The 18,897-nt window shown below is 46.2% G+C and overlaps 1 protein-coding gene across 1 annotated transcript; it reads left to right on the top strand.

The window, feature by feature from the left end:
- The first annotated feature begins 2,612 nt into the window (after window positions 1–2,612).
- Calm1 (calmodulin 1) lies at window positions 2,613–12,944 on the top strand. The gene is made up of 6 exons (XM_038335664.1): window positions 2,613–2,804; window positions 5,438–5,468; window positions 6,682–6,825; window positions 8,844–8,950; window positions 9,265–9,400; window positions 9,528–12,944. The coding sequence occupies exons 1-6, from the start codon at window positions 2,802–2,804 to the stop codon at window positions 9,554–9,556; spliced, it is 450 nt and encodes a 149-aa protein (XP_038191592.1). The 5' UTR covers window positions 2,613–2,801; the 3' UTR covers window positions 9,557–12,944.
- Window positions 12,945–18,897: the final 5,953 nt, after the last annotated feature.

Genomic DNA, 18,897 nt, shown 5'->3' with positions numbered 1-18,897 from the left:
CGTCACAGAGGCAAAAACCTTCTGGGAAGTATTTCCTTAGTGTCAGCACACAAAAGCTGTGGTCCAGAGGGGCCAAGGCTGCGTCTCAAGCTGGCAGCCAAACTTGGCAATGTTTAAGAGTCTCCCACGTGGTACTGGTTTTGGCAGCATGAAAGCTGGATTGAAGGGTCATAGAGAGAAGCTGAGGCTTGGCACGGGGCAGTCTTGAGATTTCTGGCCCGGGGCCGCATTCTTTCCTCTTCTCTTCTATTTAGCATTATTTGATTTAAATAATTTCACATAGAACTATTTTTTTAATGTTACAGAATGTTCCATAGGATTTTAGGCTCTTGGTACATTACCATAATGAAGCTTTATATAATTGCTGACCTCTTCATGAATTAGGAAGTTAATTCCCTGGGACATGAACACTCAGTGGACCTAAGTTGCCCATCAGAGAATCTGACCTCTGAAATAGGCAAATATTTAACATTGTATCTTTAAATTTTCAAATACTGATTTAACTAATATACAATCTAATATTAGAGCCCTGAGCAAAGACTCACGCTCTAGTTTATGCCCAATCACCGACTCACAGGAAGATCCTGGGCAAGTCACTTGACCTTCTTATATTTCAGTGTGTGAAACTAGCCGTAAAACTGTGTAAAGCTGACCTCATTACCAACCCACAACACTTGAAAGCTAGTATGTGCTTTGATATGTTAAAGAATTCCAAAGGAGCACTCATTTGTAAAATATGAACGAACAGAAAATTGTTCTGTGATGATTAAAATAACTTTAGGATGAATGGTGCTTAGCAAGTTAAGTCATGAAAATGTTTCAGACATTTCACTTAGTGGAATAGTTAAATGGCACAGGAAAAATATTTGGCTGGTTTTGTGAAACCATGGGTTGTATCTATGTAACCAAAATAATTATAAGGGATGGAAGACTACCAGAAACAAAAGGATCCACACTAATTAAATATACCTCATTTTTAGGCCACCATTTCTCCCTTATCATTGCATTCCAAATGTGAAAATGCATTTAGCTAACTGCCTTATGAAAAGCCTGATAGAAAAAGAAAGACAAATTCTATTAGGAATGAAACAGTTATAATAATGAGCTCGGCCACGTAGACCTGAAATTCATTAGATTGTTGAATATGCCTTAAATTCACTTTGTGTTAATCTCTGTTCTTCTCTGTGAACCCAGGGATAGTATGTGTGTTTGCGAGGGAAGGAAGCCAGCACCATTCCCAGGCTTGGGGCTACAGCTTCTCCTCAAACAGCAGGTTCCCCTTTTCTGCAGCATTCCAGAACACAGTTAAGCCAGTCACCAGTGGCTGACAGGCTGTCTGAGGCAATCCTAAGAGGTCTTCTGGCACCTGCACAGTGCAGGGACATTTCCTATTATCTTAAAACACCTATCTGCAGCCTCTCCCAAAGCCAAGGAAGAAACGACTTTCCCAGCAGGGCATACTAATCACACATTTTTTGCCACAATTTCTGAAAGAATAAACAACCTGCAGCTTGTCCTGGCCTTGCAAGCAAAAGATCAAATTCTGTATTCTGTCTTGGCAAGAAAAGAAACTGCAGCATTTTTGTTAAGATTTTTTTTTAAGTCCCAAGCGCCAAATTAAGACCCGAGATAGTTTTTGTGTTGCCCCCCCCCCCCAGTTTACAGAGAATGGAGAATAGCAAATTTAAAGATTAAAATATTATTTAAGGATTATAATTAAGATTGTAATTAAGATTGTCTAGCTCCCTACCAGAATCAATTGGCTGTGCGTGTTCCAGCTGTAAGCAGAAAAATTCTGAGTATCTTTTCCCTCCTTTGTGTATATGAATTTATGGATTTTCAGGACCGGGACAATTAGGAAAAAGCATGTACAGTTTTAAGGTCTATATAAGCTACTCACTGCATTCATTTAAGAAGCAGGCAGAATAGAATCTGCCATAGGAAAAAAAGGAACAAACCCAGCAGGGGACAAATCTTCCAGCATCTTTAAAACTTTAGTGGAAATGTAAAAACACGAAAACTAGACTGGTTGAGCCTGTAAACATGGCGCAGACTTATCAACTGTGCTTGGGACAGTTCTCCAAAATGAAGAGTACATCCGATTTTCTTCTCCAAGGCCATCCACCTTGTCCTCACACAGTCCCCTCTCGTCTGCTGCTCAAAGTGGGAGGTTGATTCCTTCCCTCCTCTCCCAAGCGGCTTTCTCAGCCCCTAGACCTCCCGCAGCTCCTATGGCACTAGGCGGCCGGCCCGTGAGGACCCAGGAAGGTAGCTCTACGACCCCGTAACCACCAGGAGGTGGTGGGAGGGGATACACAGGTGGCGTGGGGCTAGGTGACTGGCACAGGCTGGAAGCCCGAGACGGTCCCCAGGTCGCACTCAGGGGCATTCCATGTCCACAGATGCTTGTGGCACAGGCCAGCACCCACGTTCGAGCCCTGGACTCTCCAGTGACCCCTGTCCGCGGAATGGGCCCGCCGCGCCGGGCGCGCCTGAGGGGCGGGGCCTTGCGGCGAGGCCCGGCTGCCGCAGCGCCGCCCTGCACGAGGCGGTACTGCCGCGGCGGAGGGATACGGCGCAGCGTGTATATATATCGCGGCACACAGGCTCGCGCTACGCCAGTGGTGCTGGGAGTCTCGTGTTCGCGGTGCCGTTACTCGCAGTCGGGCGGCGGCTGAGGCTCAGCGCACAGCGCAGGTAGCGCCTTAGCAGCAGCAGCAACAGCGGAGGCTCCTCGGCGGTCACAGCCCCTGCGCTGGTGTAGCCACCCTCGCCTGCTCCGCTCTTCCTTCGCTCGCACCATGGTAGGTCGGGATCGGCAGTCGCAGGCTAGCAGCTGCCCAAGCTCTCCCCAGATTTGTAGTTGAGTCTTGGGGCTCCCCCCTTTTCCTGGCTGAGGTTACCCCCACCCCCTTTGCCGGGTGCTACGCAGAGGCTGCGGTTAAAAAGGATGCATTTCGGGTTTGCGTGTCGGCTTTGGTTGCCAGGGATCCTCCTTTTGAGTTTTGGACGCCTCTGGGGCTGGACTCTACAGTGGGCTGTGCGCGGGCTGGAGCCGCTGCCACAGCTGCACCGGGGCCTTCCGCATCCACCCCCTCCCCCAGCCCCGCACCCACTGCATCCAGCGCGCCGCACCCGGGCTGCCTGCAGCGCCTCGGCCGGGGCCGGCGGGGCGGGGGGGAACCGGGCGGGGCAGGACGCGACGTCCCGGTAGCCAGCCCCCAGCCACGGAGAATGAATGGGTTGGGGCGAGCCGGTGGCGCACAGGGTTTGGGCCGAGGGCTCCGGGGTGCCCTCAACCACCTTCAGTCACCCGGCCGACCCATTTGGGCACCCTCCCTCAGCTGCGGTCCCCTCCTTCCTCCCGGGGGGCGCGGCGCGGGCGTGAGCTGGGAAGGAAGGAGCCGGGGAAGGGTGGGGTTGGGGGCAGGAAGGCGAAGGCTGGGGGGCGGAGAGGGCGGAAGCGGCCGCCCTGCGGCCGGGCGGGGCCCCGCGGGGTGGCCGCGCGCGTGGCCGGGCCGTGCAACCTCGACCCCCCCCTCCTGGTGCGGTGCTAGGCGGGCGCGATCGCCCGGGTCCACGGGGAGGCCCCTTCCCGCGGGAGGCTCTCGGCTCGCGCTAATTGGGGCGGCGGGGCGGGGGAGGAGAGAGTTGGCGCGCGCCACGGTTTCCATTAGAGACGCAAAGTTTCTGCTAGGGAGGAGGCGGCGGCAGGCTCTGTGCCTGGGGGAGCGGGAGCGGTGGGAGGTGCAGGGGATAGGCAGCACCCCCGTCCTGGGGCCCCTTTGGGCCTGCACCCCGGTCCGGCCCCTTGCCCTGTGTGCCCCTTGTTCACGCCTCTCCCTGGGCGGCAGGGAGATGCCGGTCTCCACGTTTCCGCTTTCTCTACAGCCTCTGGATTGCCAGATGCGACTGTGCTGGTTGGTCGGGTGCGTGTGCCGTGGCCCCTTCCTTTCTCCCTCGCCAGGCAGAGCTGACATCACCAGCAGCACTTTTTCTGCCCTGGCGGGGCTGCTAGAACGCCTTTGACCCAAGGCCAGAATGATTTGGGGGTGGGGGGAGTCGCTGTCCTGAAGGTAGATGCATTTGATAGGCCTCCAGTCAGGATTTTTCGAGGAGGTGGAACTCTTCTCACTGAGCAGACAGTTTTCTCCTACGAGGTGTGGCAGTGCTTCCTGTCGTACAAGACTGACATGGCTGGGCATTACATAAATCATCGTGTCTCCATTTGCCTTGAAAGTAGCTTCCAGTAATGGATAGAAGGGAAGACCCATTTAAAATATAAAAAGTAGAAAGTCTTTCCTCTCCCAAATCAATGTATAAGGCGAGTTTCCACAGAAAAGAATAAACTCTAGTGCCATCGGGTTTCTCTTGGAGTTTAATTTGCAACTGGCTTCCTTAAAATAAAAATATATATTCTCTTTTAGATCTTGCGTTCCCCTGGCTGGAGGCACAGGTTCAGGGGTGCAGACACTAAATAGTGCAAGTGAAAAAAAAAAAAACTACTTTGTGGTCATTTAGTACATGGAAATACTGAATACTGAAATAGAGCAGCTTTTCTGTCACTCTTAAGTTGGGCAGTGTTAATACCAGAAAATGATAATAGTACATGAGGAAAAGGCTATTGGATCGCCTCAAAAAGAGTATCGTTTTTCTGTGTGCTTCATTTTTGCAGTTTTGTAATAGTCCTAAGATGTCGTTTTTTCCTGGCTTCCTAAGCATAGGATAATTTGGCCGAAGGCTTTAGCCATTGTAAATGGTAGAATTTTAGCTAGCAGCTGCCTAATTTAAATGATTGGAAAGCATTTATTTCATAGAAATGAAAATGGGGTGGTGGGTAACCCATTACTGTATATTTTTTCACTTAATTGTTTCTCATAAAATGGATCTAAAAGCCTGATAATCCAACCCAATACCATTATGTAACGCCATTGTGGAGATTTTGGAGGGCCCAGAGCTATGCGCAAGGTGCACTAAAAGCCTGCCCCTGGACAGGATCCTGGTGCTGGCTGCCCTGTCGGTGGCATTGGGTTGGGTCTCTTGGATGGAACCAGGGACTGCAGTGTTTCTGGCGCAGTAGGTGGCGCTCTTATTTCTCTGCGTGTTGCTGCTGCTGGTGCTGTGGATACTTTGACCACTAGAGGCGCCACTTTCCACATTACATTACTGGATTGCAGTGCGTACTGCAAGCAGCAGGCCAAAGAAATGAAACCAGCACATGCTCTCTTCTTTGTCACCCTTTATTGTTAAGCGAGCCTAAACAGTTTTCCTTTAGTATAGTAACTTTCACTTAATGGCAGTGCTAATGATTTTGAAACACTCACTTTTTAAAATTACTGATTTAAAAATCCACAATTTTAAGGATAATTAGGAAAGCTAGGTTATTATCAACCAAGCTTGCCTAGATTGAATTATGACCTTTTCTTTCTCCGTGTAGGCTGATCAGCTGACTGAAGAACAGATTGCTGGTAAGTTGAAGACTGGGGAGACCCCAGGAAATGGGAACTAGGTTCTGACCTGTTATTGTATCTCCTGTGTTGTCTCTTTCCCTCTCCTGTTTGCATGGTTTTCTAAGAATTCTTGAGCAGAAACAGTGAGGTCAGGTGTTTTAGAGGTGACGTGGAGTGGACCCTGCCTGCCTGGCACATTCTGGGGTGTGCACAGCTGCCCAGAGAAGGAGATCCACTGACCCTGCTACTCAAGAGTTATTAGACACAGGTCTCTTAGTGATCTACCAGTGAAGCTTGTGCTTGCTATGCTAAAATACATGGAAACGGGTAGATTTAATGCTGTAATAACTGGGAAATGAGTAACGTTTATTTAGTCTTTACTCTTGGAGGGAGGTCAGTTTTTCTGTTTGTTTTTTGTTTTGAGGTGAGGATCTCTGTAAATCTTGCTGTCCTGGAATTTGCTATGTAGACTAAGCTGGCTTTGAATTCACAGAGATCTTCTGCAGTTGACTCCAGGGTGCCACCATGCCCAGCAACTTTATCTCTGTAATGGTTCCATTTTAATGTTTTAAGGTGGGTTCTAGAGAGATGCCTCAGTGGGAAAGAACACTTACTGCTCTTGCAGAAGATTCAAGTTAGGTTCCCAAGACACATGTAATTTTCAGTGGTCTGTAACTCCAGTTGCAGGGGATCCAGTACTGCCCTCTGACCTCTTCAGACGCCAGGCATGAACGTTATGGACATATATAGATGCAGGCAAGCAGTCATGCACATAAAATAAACCTGGAATTCTGAAAAAATGACCTGAATGAGGCAAAGAATATGCTGGCTGCCTGGGAATGAACCCTTTTAGTAGCCGTGTTGCTATGAAACGGGTTCCTTGTAACTATAGAAGTGCAACATGAAAGGACTTTCTTTGAAGGGACTTTACTGTAACTGGTAAACCGGCAGTCTCAGATTGCACTTGGGACCAATTTAAGTATGTTTCGGGCTAGCTTTTTTAAAAAAATAGGATATTGTCGCTTTATTGAACTGGTTACCAGGACAGTGTTTGCTTTCTGGGCTACTGTGTGTTGGCCAGACCCACAGGCCTATTGTGGTTATTATTTCTGTAGATAAAGGCCAGGTGGTTTCTGATAACTTGGACAGCTTGTCTTGGCAAGCCCCAGGGAAGTGTGTATCACAACAGTGTTGGGTAAAAACACTGATTCTAGTAAACTTCTCTTTTTAGAATTCAAGGAAGCTTTCTCCCTGTTTGACAAAGATGGTGATGGCACCATCACAACAAAGGAACTTGGGACTGTCATGAGGTCACTGGGTCAGAACCCAACAGAAGCTGAATTGCAGGACATGATCAACGAAGTGGATGCTGACGGTAAGGGCTTTAGAACTGTGAATGCACACCACTGTTGCGTAATTCAAGTTCAGACTTGTTACAGAATGCTTTTAAGGTCCCTAGAGCAAAACAAAGTGCAGAGCTCCTTTCTATGGTTGCCTCGCAGCCTCTTGACATTAAAATAGAAGATAGTGGCTTGCTGTCCAGTTCGTTCTGCTGTGTTCTAGAGCACTAGGGCTTTTGGGAGAGTGGGGGTTATGATTTGTTTGTTTCCTGCATACTGGGACCTGCAGCTCTAATCTTTATCAGCTGACCCCTGAGGCTATACCAAGTTCTGTGGGGGAACTAGAAATGAGAAGCCGGAGAGCTTGCGTTTAAAGGAGCTGTTGTTTCTAAGAGGCAGAACCTGAGGGCGTGACCGAAGGGCACCTTCGACTTAGCTGGGAATTGGGTGGTATCTGAAGACCACATGTGTGGAAGGAAAGCTATGTACAGCTGAGGCTGGGAGAACCAGCAGCTCCCCATAATAGTTGTCTGTCTGTCTTAGAGAACAGTAGCAGACAGAGTTTATTCTCCTTTTTGTCAGTAAGCTGGTTTGGAAGCACTCTCCCTAGTTGAAAAGCCCCACAAGTCCAGGAACATGTGTCCTAAGACTGCAGACTTTATAGGAGCTAGGAAGGCAGAGCCTGGGCCTCAGCTGGGCTTTGTGACTGATGCTGTGAGAGCAGCTGGTGGGAAACATGGCACCGGAGAGTGTTGCGTTAGACTTGTGTTTCTGTGCCATTAGAATACCCTAAAAATGATTCTCCTCCTCGGATTCTGTCTAGTTGATGAACCATATGGGAACATGGGCGGGCCTTTCTGTTTTATGTAAATCCGGGGAAGCCAGGCTTGGTAGGAGAATATATTTGACTGTCAGATTGTATGAAACAGAGTGGGAGAAGTTGCATCAAGCCTTGTTTTGATTCCTAAGGATATCTTCACATGCTTCTAGGTACCACTTAGTCATTTATTTTGTCTTATATAAATATCTTCAAAGACTTTAGGAATTTTTGATGTTGTGTTCACTTACATCGTTACATCATTGTAGGGATTGAACCCAAGGCACTAAACCATCATCACACAAGTCTTTGAAAGTTACTAGCTTTAAATGTTCTAGTGAAAATGAATTGTAAATAACTACTGTTTTGGTGGGATTTTTCTGTTGATTTTGTTATTTTCTGTGATGTTATTTCCATTTAATTCAAGTTATTGTTGATTTGGGATTTGTCTTTGGGAATATTTATCCCTTAGCTTTAGAGGAATCGTTTGGAATGTTGGCTGTTGGGTGGATTCCTCTGACAGTTTACTGAAGATTAATGACCCTAATCTGAGAACGGCTTCTGAGCTTTTCCCTTCATGGAAAATGAAGATGCTGAATTGGGGGTTTGGGAGTAAGAGTGTGTGTTTGGCATAATGAGAGGCCCTGGGGTCAATCCCCAGGACCAAAACAGAAACAAAAAGCCAAGTTGGGTAGGAGCATGGTTAAATATCTCACACACACACACACACACACACACACACACACACACACACACACATATAAAATAGGGCCAGAAGCACATCTGGAGAAGACTTGGGAGACTGGGCAGGGTGTAGTAGGCTTTTTTCTTGCTCTCACTTTTTTCCCCCTAAAGTGTTGTAAGCATCACTAGGACATTATTAGTTAGGCCTCAGTGTTCTCCCTGGACAGGCAATTGCAGGCTTCCTTTTCCAAACTGTGTAGTCTGCTTTCATGATTGTGAATCCAGATATGCAGCTTCCTTTGCACCTATAAATGCTGTGCTGCACACTGCCTAGTCACTTGACATTGCTTGACATGTGACATTGCTCTGTGAGGTATTCGAACATTTTGGTTACAGAAGGTTGACCTAAGAAAAATGAATAGTAAATAGTTCATCATTGTAGTTATTGCTGGAATTCTACTGAGTGCATTTGCCTGAGCATCCCCTATAGTGTTCTAAGATTACTGTACAGGGGTGTCCTGTGATGCTTATCTTTTCTTTTTGTGATTGAAGGGAATGGTACCATTGACTTCCCAGAGTTCTTGACCATGATGGCTAGAAAAATGAAAGATACAGATAGCGAAGAAGAAATCCGTGAGGCATTCCGAGTCTTTGACAAGGTAACCTTGCACACTTGCCTTGGAGAGGCACATAACACGGCTCTGTGCTGTCACCGCTGAAGGTTGTAACGGTTGGTTAGAGTTAGCCGGAGTGCCTGAGCCTCTACTTTGACGCCCCTGTATTGACTTGACCCAGCAGAGAGAAATGCTGATTTGACTGTCTGTCTTTGTTGTGTTCAATATGTCTGCTTTTGAAAAACTGCATTCTGTGTTTGATGACTGGTGGGAGCTGGGTTGGGAGGAATGTTGACGTAACTTGAGGGAGGGTTGGACAGTCAGAGCCATCACCTGTAACAGCTGCTGTCTGTCGACAGGATGGAAATGGTTACATCAGCGCCGCAGAACTGCGCCACGTCATGACAAACCTAGGAGAGAAGCTAACGGATGAAGAAGTAGACGAGATGATCAGAGAAGCAGACATCGACGGAGATGGACAAGTCAACTATGAAGGTGAGGCTAAACGTCCTGAGCCTGGGCTTAGCAGCCATTACTGTGGACAGCCACCACTTGTATTGTACACAGCAAATCTGTCCGTTACCGCTTCTTCTAAAGATAAACTTTATATTTGTCTTTCCAGAATTCGTACAGATGATGACTGCAAAATGAAGACCCACTTTCAACTACTTTCCCTCTAGAAGAATCAAATTGAAATCTTTTACTTACCTCTTACAAAAAAAAAGAAAAAAGAAAAAAGTTCATTTATTCATTCTGTTTCTATCTAGCAAAACTGAATGTCAACCGTACCTTCTGTCCACACACAAAATCTGCATGTATTGGTTGGTGGTCCTGTCCCCTAAAGATCAAGCCCCCACATCAGTTTTACAGTATAATACTTGTACTACCTTATAAGGAAGCACTTAGTGGACTCCTTAAAGTTCCATTTGCTAATGATTAATACACTGTTTGGGCTGGCCAGTTTCTCATGCATGCAGCTTGACGATTGAGCACAGTCAGGCCTTTGTATTAAAACCGAAAAATGGAAAAAACAAATTCAAAATCTCAGATGGGTTCTACAATTTGTTCAGATAAATTGTCAGTAGCCAGTTTGCTGCAAACAAACATTTAAAATTGGTTTACCTCAGGATGATGTACAGAAAATGGGTGAAGCTGAACTTTGAAACACAGCCCCAGAAGTAGGATGGCCCTCTTGTCCTTGAAGTGCTCCAACCCCATGGTGACAGTGACACTGGTGGCTGCCTGAGTGAGGTTTAGTGCTGTGTGTGTTGTACTAGAGTGACGTAGACATCACGCTGTCACCAAATCACACAAACTTTTAATGAGAAATGTTTACCAAGGGAGCATCTTTGGACTCTCTGTTTTAAGACCTTGTGAACCATGACCCGGAGCCAGCGAGTAGGCTGTGGACTTGAGCGCAACCATCAACATTGCTGTTCAGGAAATTAGAATTTACGTCCATTCCAAGTTGTAAATGCTAGTCTTTTTTTTTTTTTTCCAATAAAAAGACCATTAACTTACAAGTGGTGTTACATGCTTTGTAAGCTGAGATCTGAAGGGGGACGAGACAAGGCCACTGGAGGGGAAGCCAGCGTACATATAAACATGCCCACCATCCAGAATAACCTGGATTCCCTCCCAAGTTCCTAGCATCAACTAAAACCTGGCCGACACTGATTGCTTTGTCATCATTGGCCATGTAAGTCTCCTTACGTTTTCTCTGTGTGTCTCTGCGTGTGTGCGCGTGCGCACGTGCTCGAATATCTTGGTCACTTGATGTTCGGGCAGAGGAGTGCTTAGTGAAGGAACAGCCTTTCCCAAATGTGATTGTGTTTAGGAGATCTCAGCTGTGCTGCTGCTGACCACATGAGGCCACCTGTGCAGGAGACTTGATTGGTGTGTCTGTAACTCAGTGTATGTGGAAGCTGTTACCTAGTCAGAGACTACCAGTCACCTTTGGTTCAGTTTTTATGATACCCTTTAGCTTCTATATGTTTTTTTAACTGATTTTTTTCCTCCCTGTAAGTAGAACTAATACTTAAGCCTCTGGCTTGAAAGAAAACCAAAAAAAAAAAAAAAAAAAAAAAAAAATCCAAAACAAAACCAAAAGTTGTAACCCAGAATGAATTTCATGTCTAATTATAAACCTATAACCAAAAGTCAGTTGTGCTGGTACTGGTCTGTTTAGGACCCGATCCCACCCCACCCCAGAAGTGTATTACATTTAGTACAGAACTCATTTTTGAAACGGGCCTTGTACAGTTTTCAGGGTGTTAACTGGTTGTGTCTGATTAGCTGGGAGCTTTGGCTTTGAGTGTGGGGGTGGCCGGGAACAGTGGCACGCTTCTAGCAAGGCACCGAGAAGCCCTTGGCAGCCAAATGGGTGCATTCAGGGCTGTTATAGAGACCCTTGGCTTCTCCGACTCTCCTACTCCCTGCCTTTCTGGTGTTTTTTTAGCTCCTTTGTATTTGCTTTCTTCTGCCAGAGGGGTGGGTCAGAGCTGTGGAGAGAAAGACATTGTGTGCCTCTGCTGGTCCTTGGGCTGGGGGCTTGGCAGACAGGTTGATGAACTGTTAACTGACTTTCATTTCTGAATCATAAGTATTCTTGAGAATGCCTTGGGGGGGGTTCCCTTCTGGAGAGAGCACTGAGGGTTCCAGGTGTGAGCAATGGCAGTGGCTTTGTCTTGGAAGGTGGATTGAATTGCCCAGTGTGGACCCAGTCTCAGGCTTGTGGTCTGACCTCTTGGTAGTTTCAAAGGGGGTTGGAGGTGACTTAACTTTTTAAAAACATACCTCCTATCTTTTACCTTTTACCAAGTCTTTCTAGAAGCTGGGTAGACTCTGCTTTAGCAGCCCCCATAGCCTGTCCTAAAAGGCTACCTTTCAAACAGGATTCTTGTGTGGCCACGAATCCTGCATGGGAACTGCAGAAACCCTAACCCCCAGGGAATGGGAAGCTGAAGTTTGGAGTTGTGGGAGGCAGAGCACCCCCACCTCGTGGGCCTCCCCCCCACCACACACACACCCTGGGACACAACCAGCTCAGGGCTTGGTGTTAGCTTGTGAGTTTATGAGGGGAAAGGGTGGGGTGTCCTGGAGTCCGGATAGCACTTTCCTGTAAACTCGTTCACTTACTAAGTACTCTATAAATATATACATATATTTATATATATATATATATGTATAAAGTGACTAGTTAGCTGGCATCCCGCGTTAGCCTGAGACTTGCCCACCTCTTCCTAGCTGTGTTCTCTGACTGTCCGGGGGAGCTGTTGAGCAAGGCAAACAACTTGATGGCTCAGATGGGCTTTAATGCACTGTTCCAGGGAAGGCTTTTTCTGATTTTTTGACAAATTTTTGCACACTAATTGGTGTCTTTGAGCAACTTACATTGAAGACAAGCTGTTGTACATAGTTTTATATTCTCTTTCTAAGTGCATGTCCGACTCGTAACCATGGTAATGAATGGCTGTCCAGTAGGCCTAGCGTTACTATCACACTAGAGGGATAGCACATATCGCCCGCCCTTCCGCATCCTGGAAACTTACTGAACAGAATAAATTCAGGCAAGCCGACTATTAGTTCAATTATCTTAACCACTAGAATTATTTATGGTGTGTCCTAAATACTCTTCTTTGGCAGCGACCAGATTTATACTGTTGTGTCTTAACTGAACCCCTCAACTGGCAGTCACTTTTTTTTTAACTATCCCTTGACATTGTCCAATAGAAGACAGTTCTTTGCTATCTATCCCTTGGAGTAAGAAGGTAGGGATGTGTGTTGTTCTTCCCCAGACCTACTACGATGTTCATTAAACACCTATAGCAAGGGTGGTGGTGGTCCTTCTGTTACTGAAGTCACCCTTCACTGTGGCTGTTTGAAAAAGAGATGTACTTGAACGTTCTGTAAATCTTGAGATAAACTGTTGTGGAGATTTAACCACCTCGCTGATGGGGGACCAACTCTATGGAAATTGTAAATAAGTTTTATTTATAAACCTGGCACTGTATTCAATAAACATTGCTGCAGCCTTTCACCTCTCTGCTGCGAACTGTGTAGGTTCTTAGCTCTCGTGCCTTCAAGAGAATGCCCCGGACCCTGCCCTGCAGCAGGTGTGTGGGCTAGAGTTGGCAGAGATGGCCCAAAGCAGTCGTCCTCCAGCATCAAGTATTTCCGGGGTTACCCAAACTCTTGGCAGATTAATATCCTTTAAATTTCAAAAGCATATTTTTAGGCTGGGCATGGTGAAGCCGAAGGGACAGATCTCTTGAGTTTAAGTCCCTCCCCACCCACACCCACCCCTGGTCTACTAGAGTTCCAAGCTAGCCAAGGCTATATAGTGAGACCCTGTCTCAAAACATTTTAAAATTTTTAGTGGAGATGTAGCTCAGTTGGTAGGGTGCTTGGGAAGCATCCGTGAAGTCCTGGGTTTAATACTCAGCACCAGGTATCTTAAACTGGGGATGTGACATAATCCCAGCACTTTGAGCACTGGGGTGGTAAAGGCAGGAGGATCAGAAATTCAAGGTCATCTACAGCTACGTCCCAACTCCTATCCTCCACGTTTAGAGGGATGTTATCTAGGGCCCCTCCCCTAGTTTCTTCCCCAATCTGGACACAGTAAAGGCTAAAAAGGAAAAAATTGCAGGATGAGCCCCTGCTTTGGCTAGAAAAGCTGAGCCCTATTTCCAGAAGGTTACTTAAAGAATCTCTCCTGTGCACACAGGCTGGGGCTACAGGAGTGTAGACCCTACCTGGAGGACAGAGTTCCACTCTGGGGTGGTAGGGCTGGGCTCAGAGTTGTCTTTGTCCCTGCCTTGGGCAGGTTCCCTACCATCTCAACCTGAATATACGATGATCCGACCAGCACCCAGGTCTGGTTTTCTGGGATTCTGATCAATCTGGTTTGGCATCATCACTCGCTGTGTCCTTTGAGGTGACAAATGGGGCTTCAACATTCTCAGCAGCTCCATCTTGGGTTAAACAGGCTAAGCTGTCAGGACCATGAAGCAATGGTGGGTTAGAAAAGCGGATAATTAAGTGACTTCCGTTCTCCCAGGACAGAAACAGGAAGCCACCAGTGGGCCTCTGAGAAGTTGGGTCCACCTGACAGCGTTGCTGGGTTTGTCAGCAGCTCCAGTGGAAAACACAACAGTGAAAAGCAACACATACACATTTCCAGTCTGAACCGGACTGCCCTGAGCGTTCAGTGACTCGGGATGCTCGCAAAGTGACGAGAAAAGCTTGTTAGAGCCCATGGCTTTTCTTTGACTACTGTCGGGGAGTTCGAGGAACCAGCTCCTGCTGCAGAGCCACATCCCAAAGCTGACATAGTCCTGAGGCTGGCTTGGCCAGCTTCCCATCTCGTTGACAGTCCCTGAACTTGGGAAAAAAAAAAAAAGAAAGAAAAAAAAGAAAGGTTGGTTTCCCTCATAAGAATTACTCATTCTATGCGTCAGCAACCTTTGGGTGACTGGACGAACACGTTCAGATAGTATTTTAAATGTCTCATCTTAACATTTATCTTCTAGTTTACAAGGACCAAAGAGAAAACCTGGTCTTCTTTGATAAGCCTTAGAATTTTTATTTATAGCTGTGTGCCTGTGTATGCACACACATACACATGTGAGGTGTGTGTGTGTGTGTAGATTCGCACATGACTGTACACACAACTAGAGGTCAAAGAGCAACTTGAGGAGCTAGCTGGTTTTCTCTTTCTGTCCTTGGGTTCCATGGATGGAAACAAATTGCCAAACTTGCTCAGCAAGCACCTTTTCCAGTTTAGCTGTCTCACGCCACCCTCCCACCCCCCATGGGTTCTTGAGCATTTATTAGAACGTAGTCTTTCTGTCTTGGCTTTGTGGAGACAGGTAGAGTTTGTTTTTAAACTAATTTTTTTAAAATACGTTTTAGTATACTAACTAAACTGCATTTTTTAAAATAATTACTCATTTTGTAAAAATGTAGGCTTTCTTCCCCCAGAGAGATTAATATCAAGATTTAAGATAGTAGATTAATAAAATGAAATGGCAAAAATATGTGGCATCATGGGGCATGTGCTTAATATACATGAGAAGGCCCTGAACAAAGTAAAGTATCCCATAATATAGCATGGTAGCACGTGACTGTAACCCCAGCACAAGGTAGAGGCAGGAAGCTCAGGAGTTACGGGCCAGATATATAGCTAGTTTGAGGCCAGCCTGGGCTACAGGGAGACCCTGTCTCAAAAAAAAAAAAAAAAAAAAACCCAAAACAACAACAAACTACTGGGATTGACTCAACAGTTAAGAACACACACTGCTCTTGAAGAGGACCCTGAGTTTGGGTCCCAACACCCACATCACTACAGCTGCAGGGGATCTGATGTCTCTGGCTTCTGTGAGTACCCACGTTTAGGTGCACATATCCTCCCATATATACATAATTAAAAATAAAATAGATCTTAGCCAGGTGTGGTGGTGCACACCTTTAATCCTAGCACTCAGGAGGCAGAGACAGGAGGATCTCTGTGAGTTTGAGGCCAGCCTGTTCTACCAAGTGAGTTCTAGGACAGCCAGGGCTGTTATATGAAGAAAGCTTGTCTCGAAAAAACAAACAGCAACAACAACAACAAAAATAGATCTTAAAATAAACCCAGAACTTTATAAAAGGGACTTTGGAGAGATGGCTTATTCAAAAGAGCACTTGCTTTGCAAGCAGGAGGAGCTGAGTTTGGATCCTGGCACCCATGTATAAAGCCAGGGGCAGCAGTGCAGTAACCCAGCCTGGAGAGACAGAGGCAGGTGAATTCTTAGAGCTTGTCAGCCAACCAGCTTAGCTGAATCAGTGGCGGTAAGTGACCTCCAGGTTCTGTGAAAGACCCTGCTTAGAGAGTGACTAAGGAAGACATCTGGCTTACACACACACACACACACACACAGAGAGAGAAAGAGAGAGAGAGAGACAGAGAAAGAGAGAGACACAGAGAGAGAGACAGAGAGAGAGAGACAGAGAAAGAGAGAGAGAGAGAGAGAGAGAGAGAGAGAGAGAGAGAGAGAGAGAGAGAGAGAGAGAGAGAGAGAAGGGCCTGGTGAAATGGCTCTGGGTAAAAGTTCTTATCATGAGGAGCCTGGCAAACCTGAATTTGGCCTCTAGAAATCATGGTGGAGAGATCTGACCCCTAGAAGTTGTCCTCTGATCTTTACATGTGTGCCATGACACATCCATTCACACGCACATGCAGTTATAAACCAATAATACAGTTAAAAGTACTACCTTACATTGTCAGCTCCAATTTCCTGCTAACATAAATGTCCATATCTAATGGTTCTCTGGCTTTTTGGAATATCTCCAATGACAAGGAACTTACCGATAGGCTATCCTTTCTTTCTAAAAGTATTCTGAGTCAAAAAGAAATGCTATGTATTGTATAAAGTATTGACATCAGCTGGACGTGGTAACACGCTCTAATAATCACAGCTCTTCGGGGTAGAAACAAGAGGCTCAGGAGTCCAAGGCTAAGGCCAGCCTGGACTATAGGACACCTTATCTCCAAACTATGTGCTATTAAATCACCTACCACTGTATAAACTGTAGCTATCACTTTGTATTTCCTTCCAGAATCTTTTCTGGTCATTATCGATCCAGAGATGCAGTTTATATATTGGGACCTGTCTTAGTTTCTTCTTTGCTGCTGTGATAAATGACCTCAACCTAAGCAACTTAATTGAGAACGGGCATATTCTGGTTCATAGTTCGAGGGTACAGTCCATCATGTGGGGGAGCTGAGGGGGTAGGAACTTGAAGCAGCTTGGTCACGTGGCATTCACAATTGGGAACAGAGCTATGGTACCCAGCTCCCTTTCTCCAACATCCCAGCCCAGGGAATGGTGCCACCCATAGTGGATGTTTCCTTTCTACTTAATTAGCATAAGACAGTCCCTAACAGGAATACCCAGAGGCCCATTTCCTATGTGCTCCTAGATCCTGTCAAGTTGACAGTTAATGCCATGACTATCACAGAATCTTCATGCAATTTTAAAATGAATTAAGTAGTCTTTAGTATATACAATTACATATATGTCTTAATTTTCTATTATGTCTTGAGATAGGATTCATATACTTACATGGTTATTGATGTAATCACAACAATATCTTACCACTACCTATTTTTAGGGTATTTTCCTTTTTCTTTTTCCAGTGTTCACCTATGGAGATAAAACTCCCATCCCCGAGCTGGCGATAGCTCAGCCTGTTAAGCGCGCAGCGCTGGCGCAAGCGAGGTCCCGAGTTCAAATCCTGGGTCCGTGTGATTCTGTCACAGAGCGGTTCTGTGTCCCGTGTGTGTTGCGTGTGTCTGTGTGTGTGTGTGGTTTCCCATGCTGTCTTGTGGGGAAAAAAAGTTTGGTAAGGGAGGGGGAGGGAAATGGGAGGTGGGGAGGAGGCGGAAATTTTTAATAATAATAATTAAAAAAATGAAAAAAAAGGCCGGGTGGTGGTGGTGCACGCCTTTAATCCCAGCACTCGGGAGGCAGAGGCAGGCGGATCTCTGTGAGTTTGAGGCCAGCCTGGTCTACAAGAGCTAGTTCCAGGACAGGCTCTAAAAAAGCTGCAGAGAAACCCTGTCTCGAAAAACCAAAAAAAAAAAAAAAAAAAAGAAAAAAGAAAAAAAAATGAAAAAAAAACCTCCCATCCCCTCATATCTGGACATTTTCATCACTCATCTGCAAAAGCTTTTACTTACTGGCAGACATTCCCCAGCCTCAGCAAGTCCTAACCTACTTTCTGTTTCCATCACTATGTCTATACTGGATATGTAAATGAGGCTCTGTATTCTCTGTCTTCTAACCTTTTTTTCACTTTGTAGAGTGCAGATTTCTCCACCTGCTTAAATTCCTGCATTTTTAGGAGCTGCCTGTGTTAGTTTTAGTTTGGCACCCTTATAAAGACCATTTGGCTTATAGCTTGTTTTCACTTGGTACTAGATGGGCATTGGCATGCCCTTCATTTCTACACATTGGTCCTGTTGTGACTCTATGGGGGTCACCCTGGACATCCAATCCTGGCCTGCCTTCTCCAGGGAGATGACTTCTGGCAAGTGGCACTTCTGTGTTCTAGTGCGTCCATCTGAGAAGTGGGAACACATTCCCCTCACAAGGCGGCTGTGAGGGTAAATGAGATGGGGGGATTTTCTACTGCGGTCAGTGGAAGGTGCTGGAAAATACTCCCAGCCACACAAGGTGAATGCATCACCATAGAGGAAATGAGGCATTTCGACAGCTGGTCTGATCTAGCTCATGCTGGTTCCTTAGGATAGAATAATGAAAGCTTCCAGAGTTTAGTATACTGGTACCTACCTACTCTGCCAAGCTTAAGGGGAGGATAGCTGAGCCTCCACCACCTGGAACTTCTGGTACATTTTCTTGGTGACTTCATATGTAATGTCTGCAGCGTTTGGGGCACATGAAGGTTTGGTACTATCTGAGCATGCTAGAAGCATTAAGCATGGAAGAGGCTGGTGTCCTGGCGTCTTCATTCTCGGAACATTTGCTCAGATGTTCTACACTGTGGTCGGCAGAGAGCAGCCCCATTCCTGCTCCTTCTCTTTGGGGACTCCTAGGGTTCTATCAGACATTGACTAATGCTTGAGAGATGCTCATAGCCTCAAGCCTGAAGCGATTCTCTTGTGTGGCTGGATCAGTCCCAAACTCCTCTGGCACCATGGGAAGTGAAGCCATCTGCTCATATCTCACGGCCTGTCTTCTCTGCCAAAGTCTGGAATCTTCAGCTTAAAAAAATTACCAGATACTCTTCAATAGTCAAGACCTTCTGATTCCGACTCAAGGTCAAACACCCTGCGGAAAGCCCAGAAGTCGGCAGTGAGCCAAGAGTTGGCTAAGTCATAATGAGTCTTCTGCTTTGAAGGGAGGGAACTTGGGCTGGGAGCAGCTGTTCAAACAGGGTAAATGCTTTAACTCAGCTTTCCAAACACTTCTGGATCTTTGCAGTCA

This window comes from Arvicola amphibius, chromosome 7 (assembly GCF_903992535.2).
Source record: "Arvicola amphibius chromosome 7, mArvAmp1.2, whole genome shotgun sequence".
Classification (NCBI taxonomy): Eukaryota; Metazoa; Chordata; class Mammalia; order Rodentia; family Cricetidae; genus Arvicola; species Arvicola amphibius.
The sequence above is the reverse complement of the archived record's forward strand: the minus strand, read 5'-3'. Positions and strand labels throughout refer to the sequence as shown.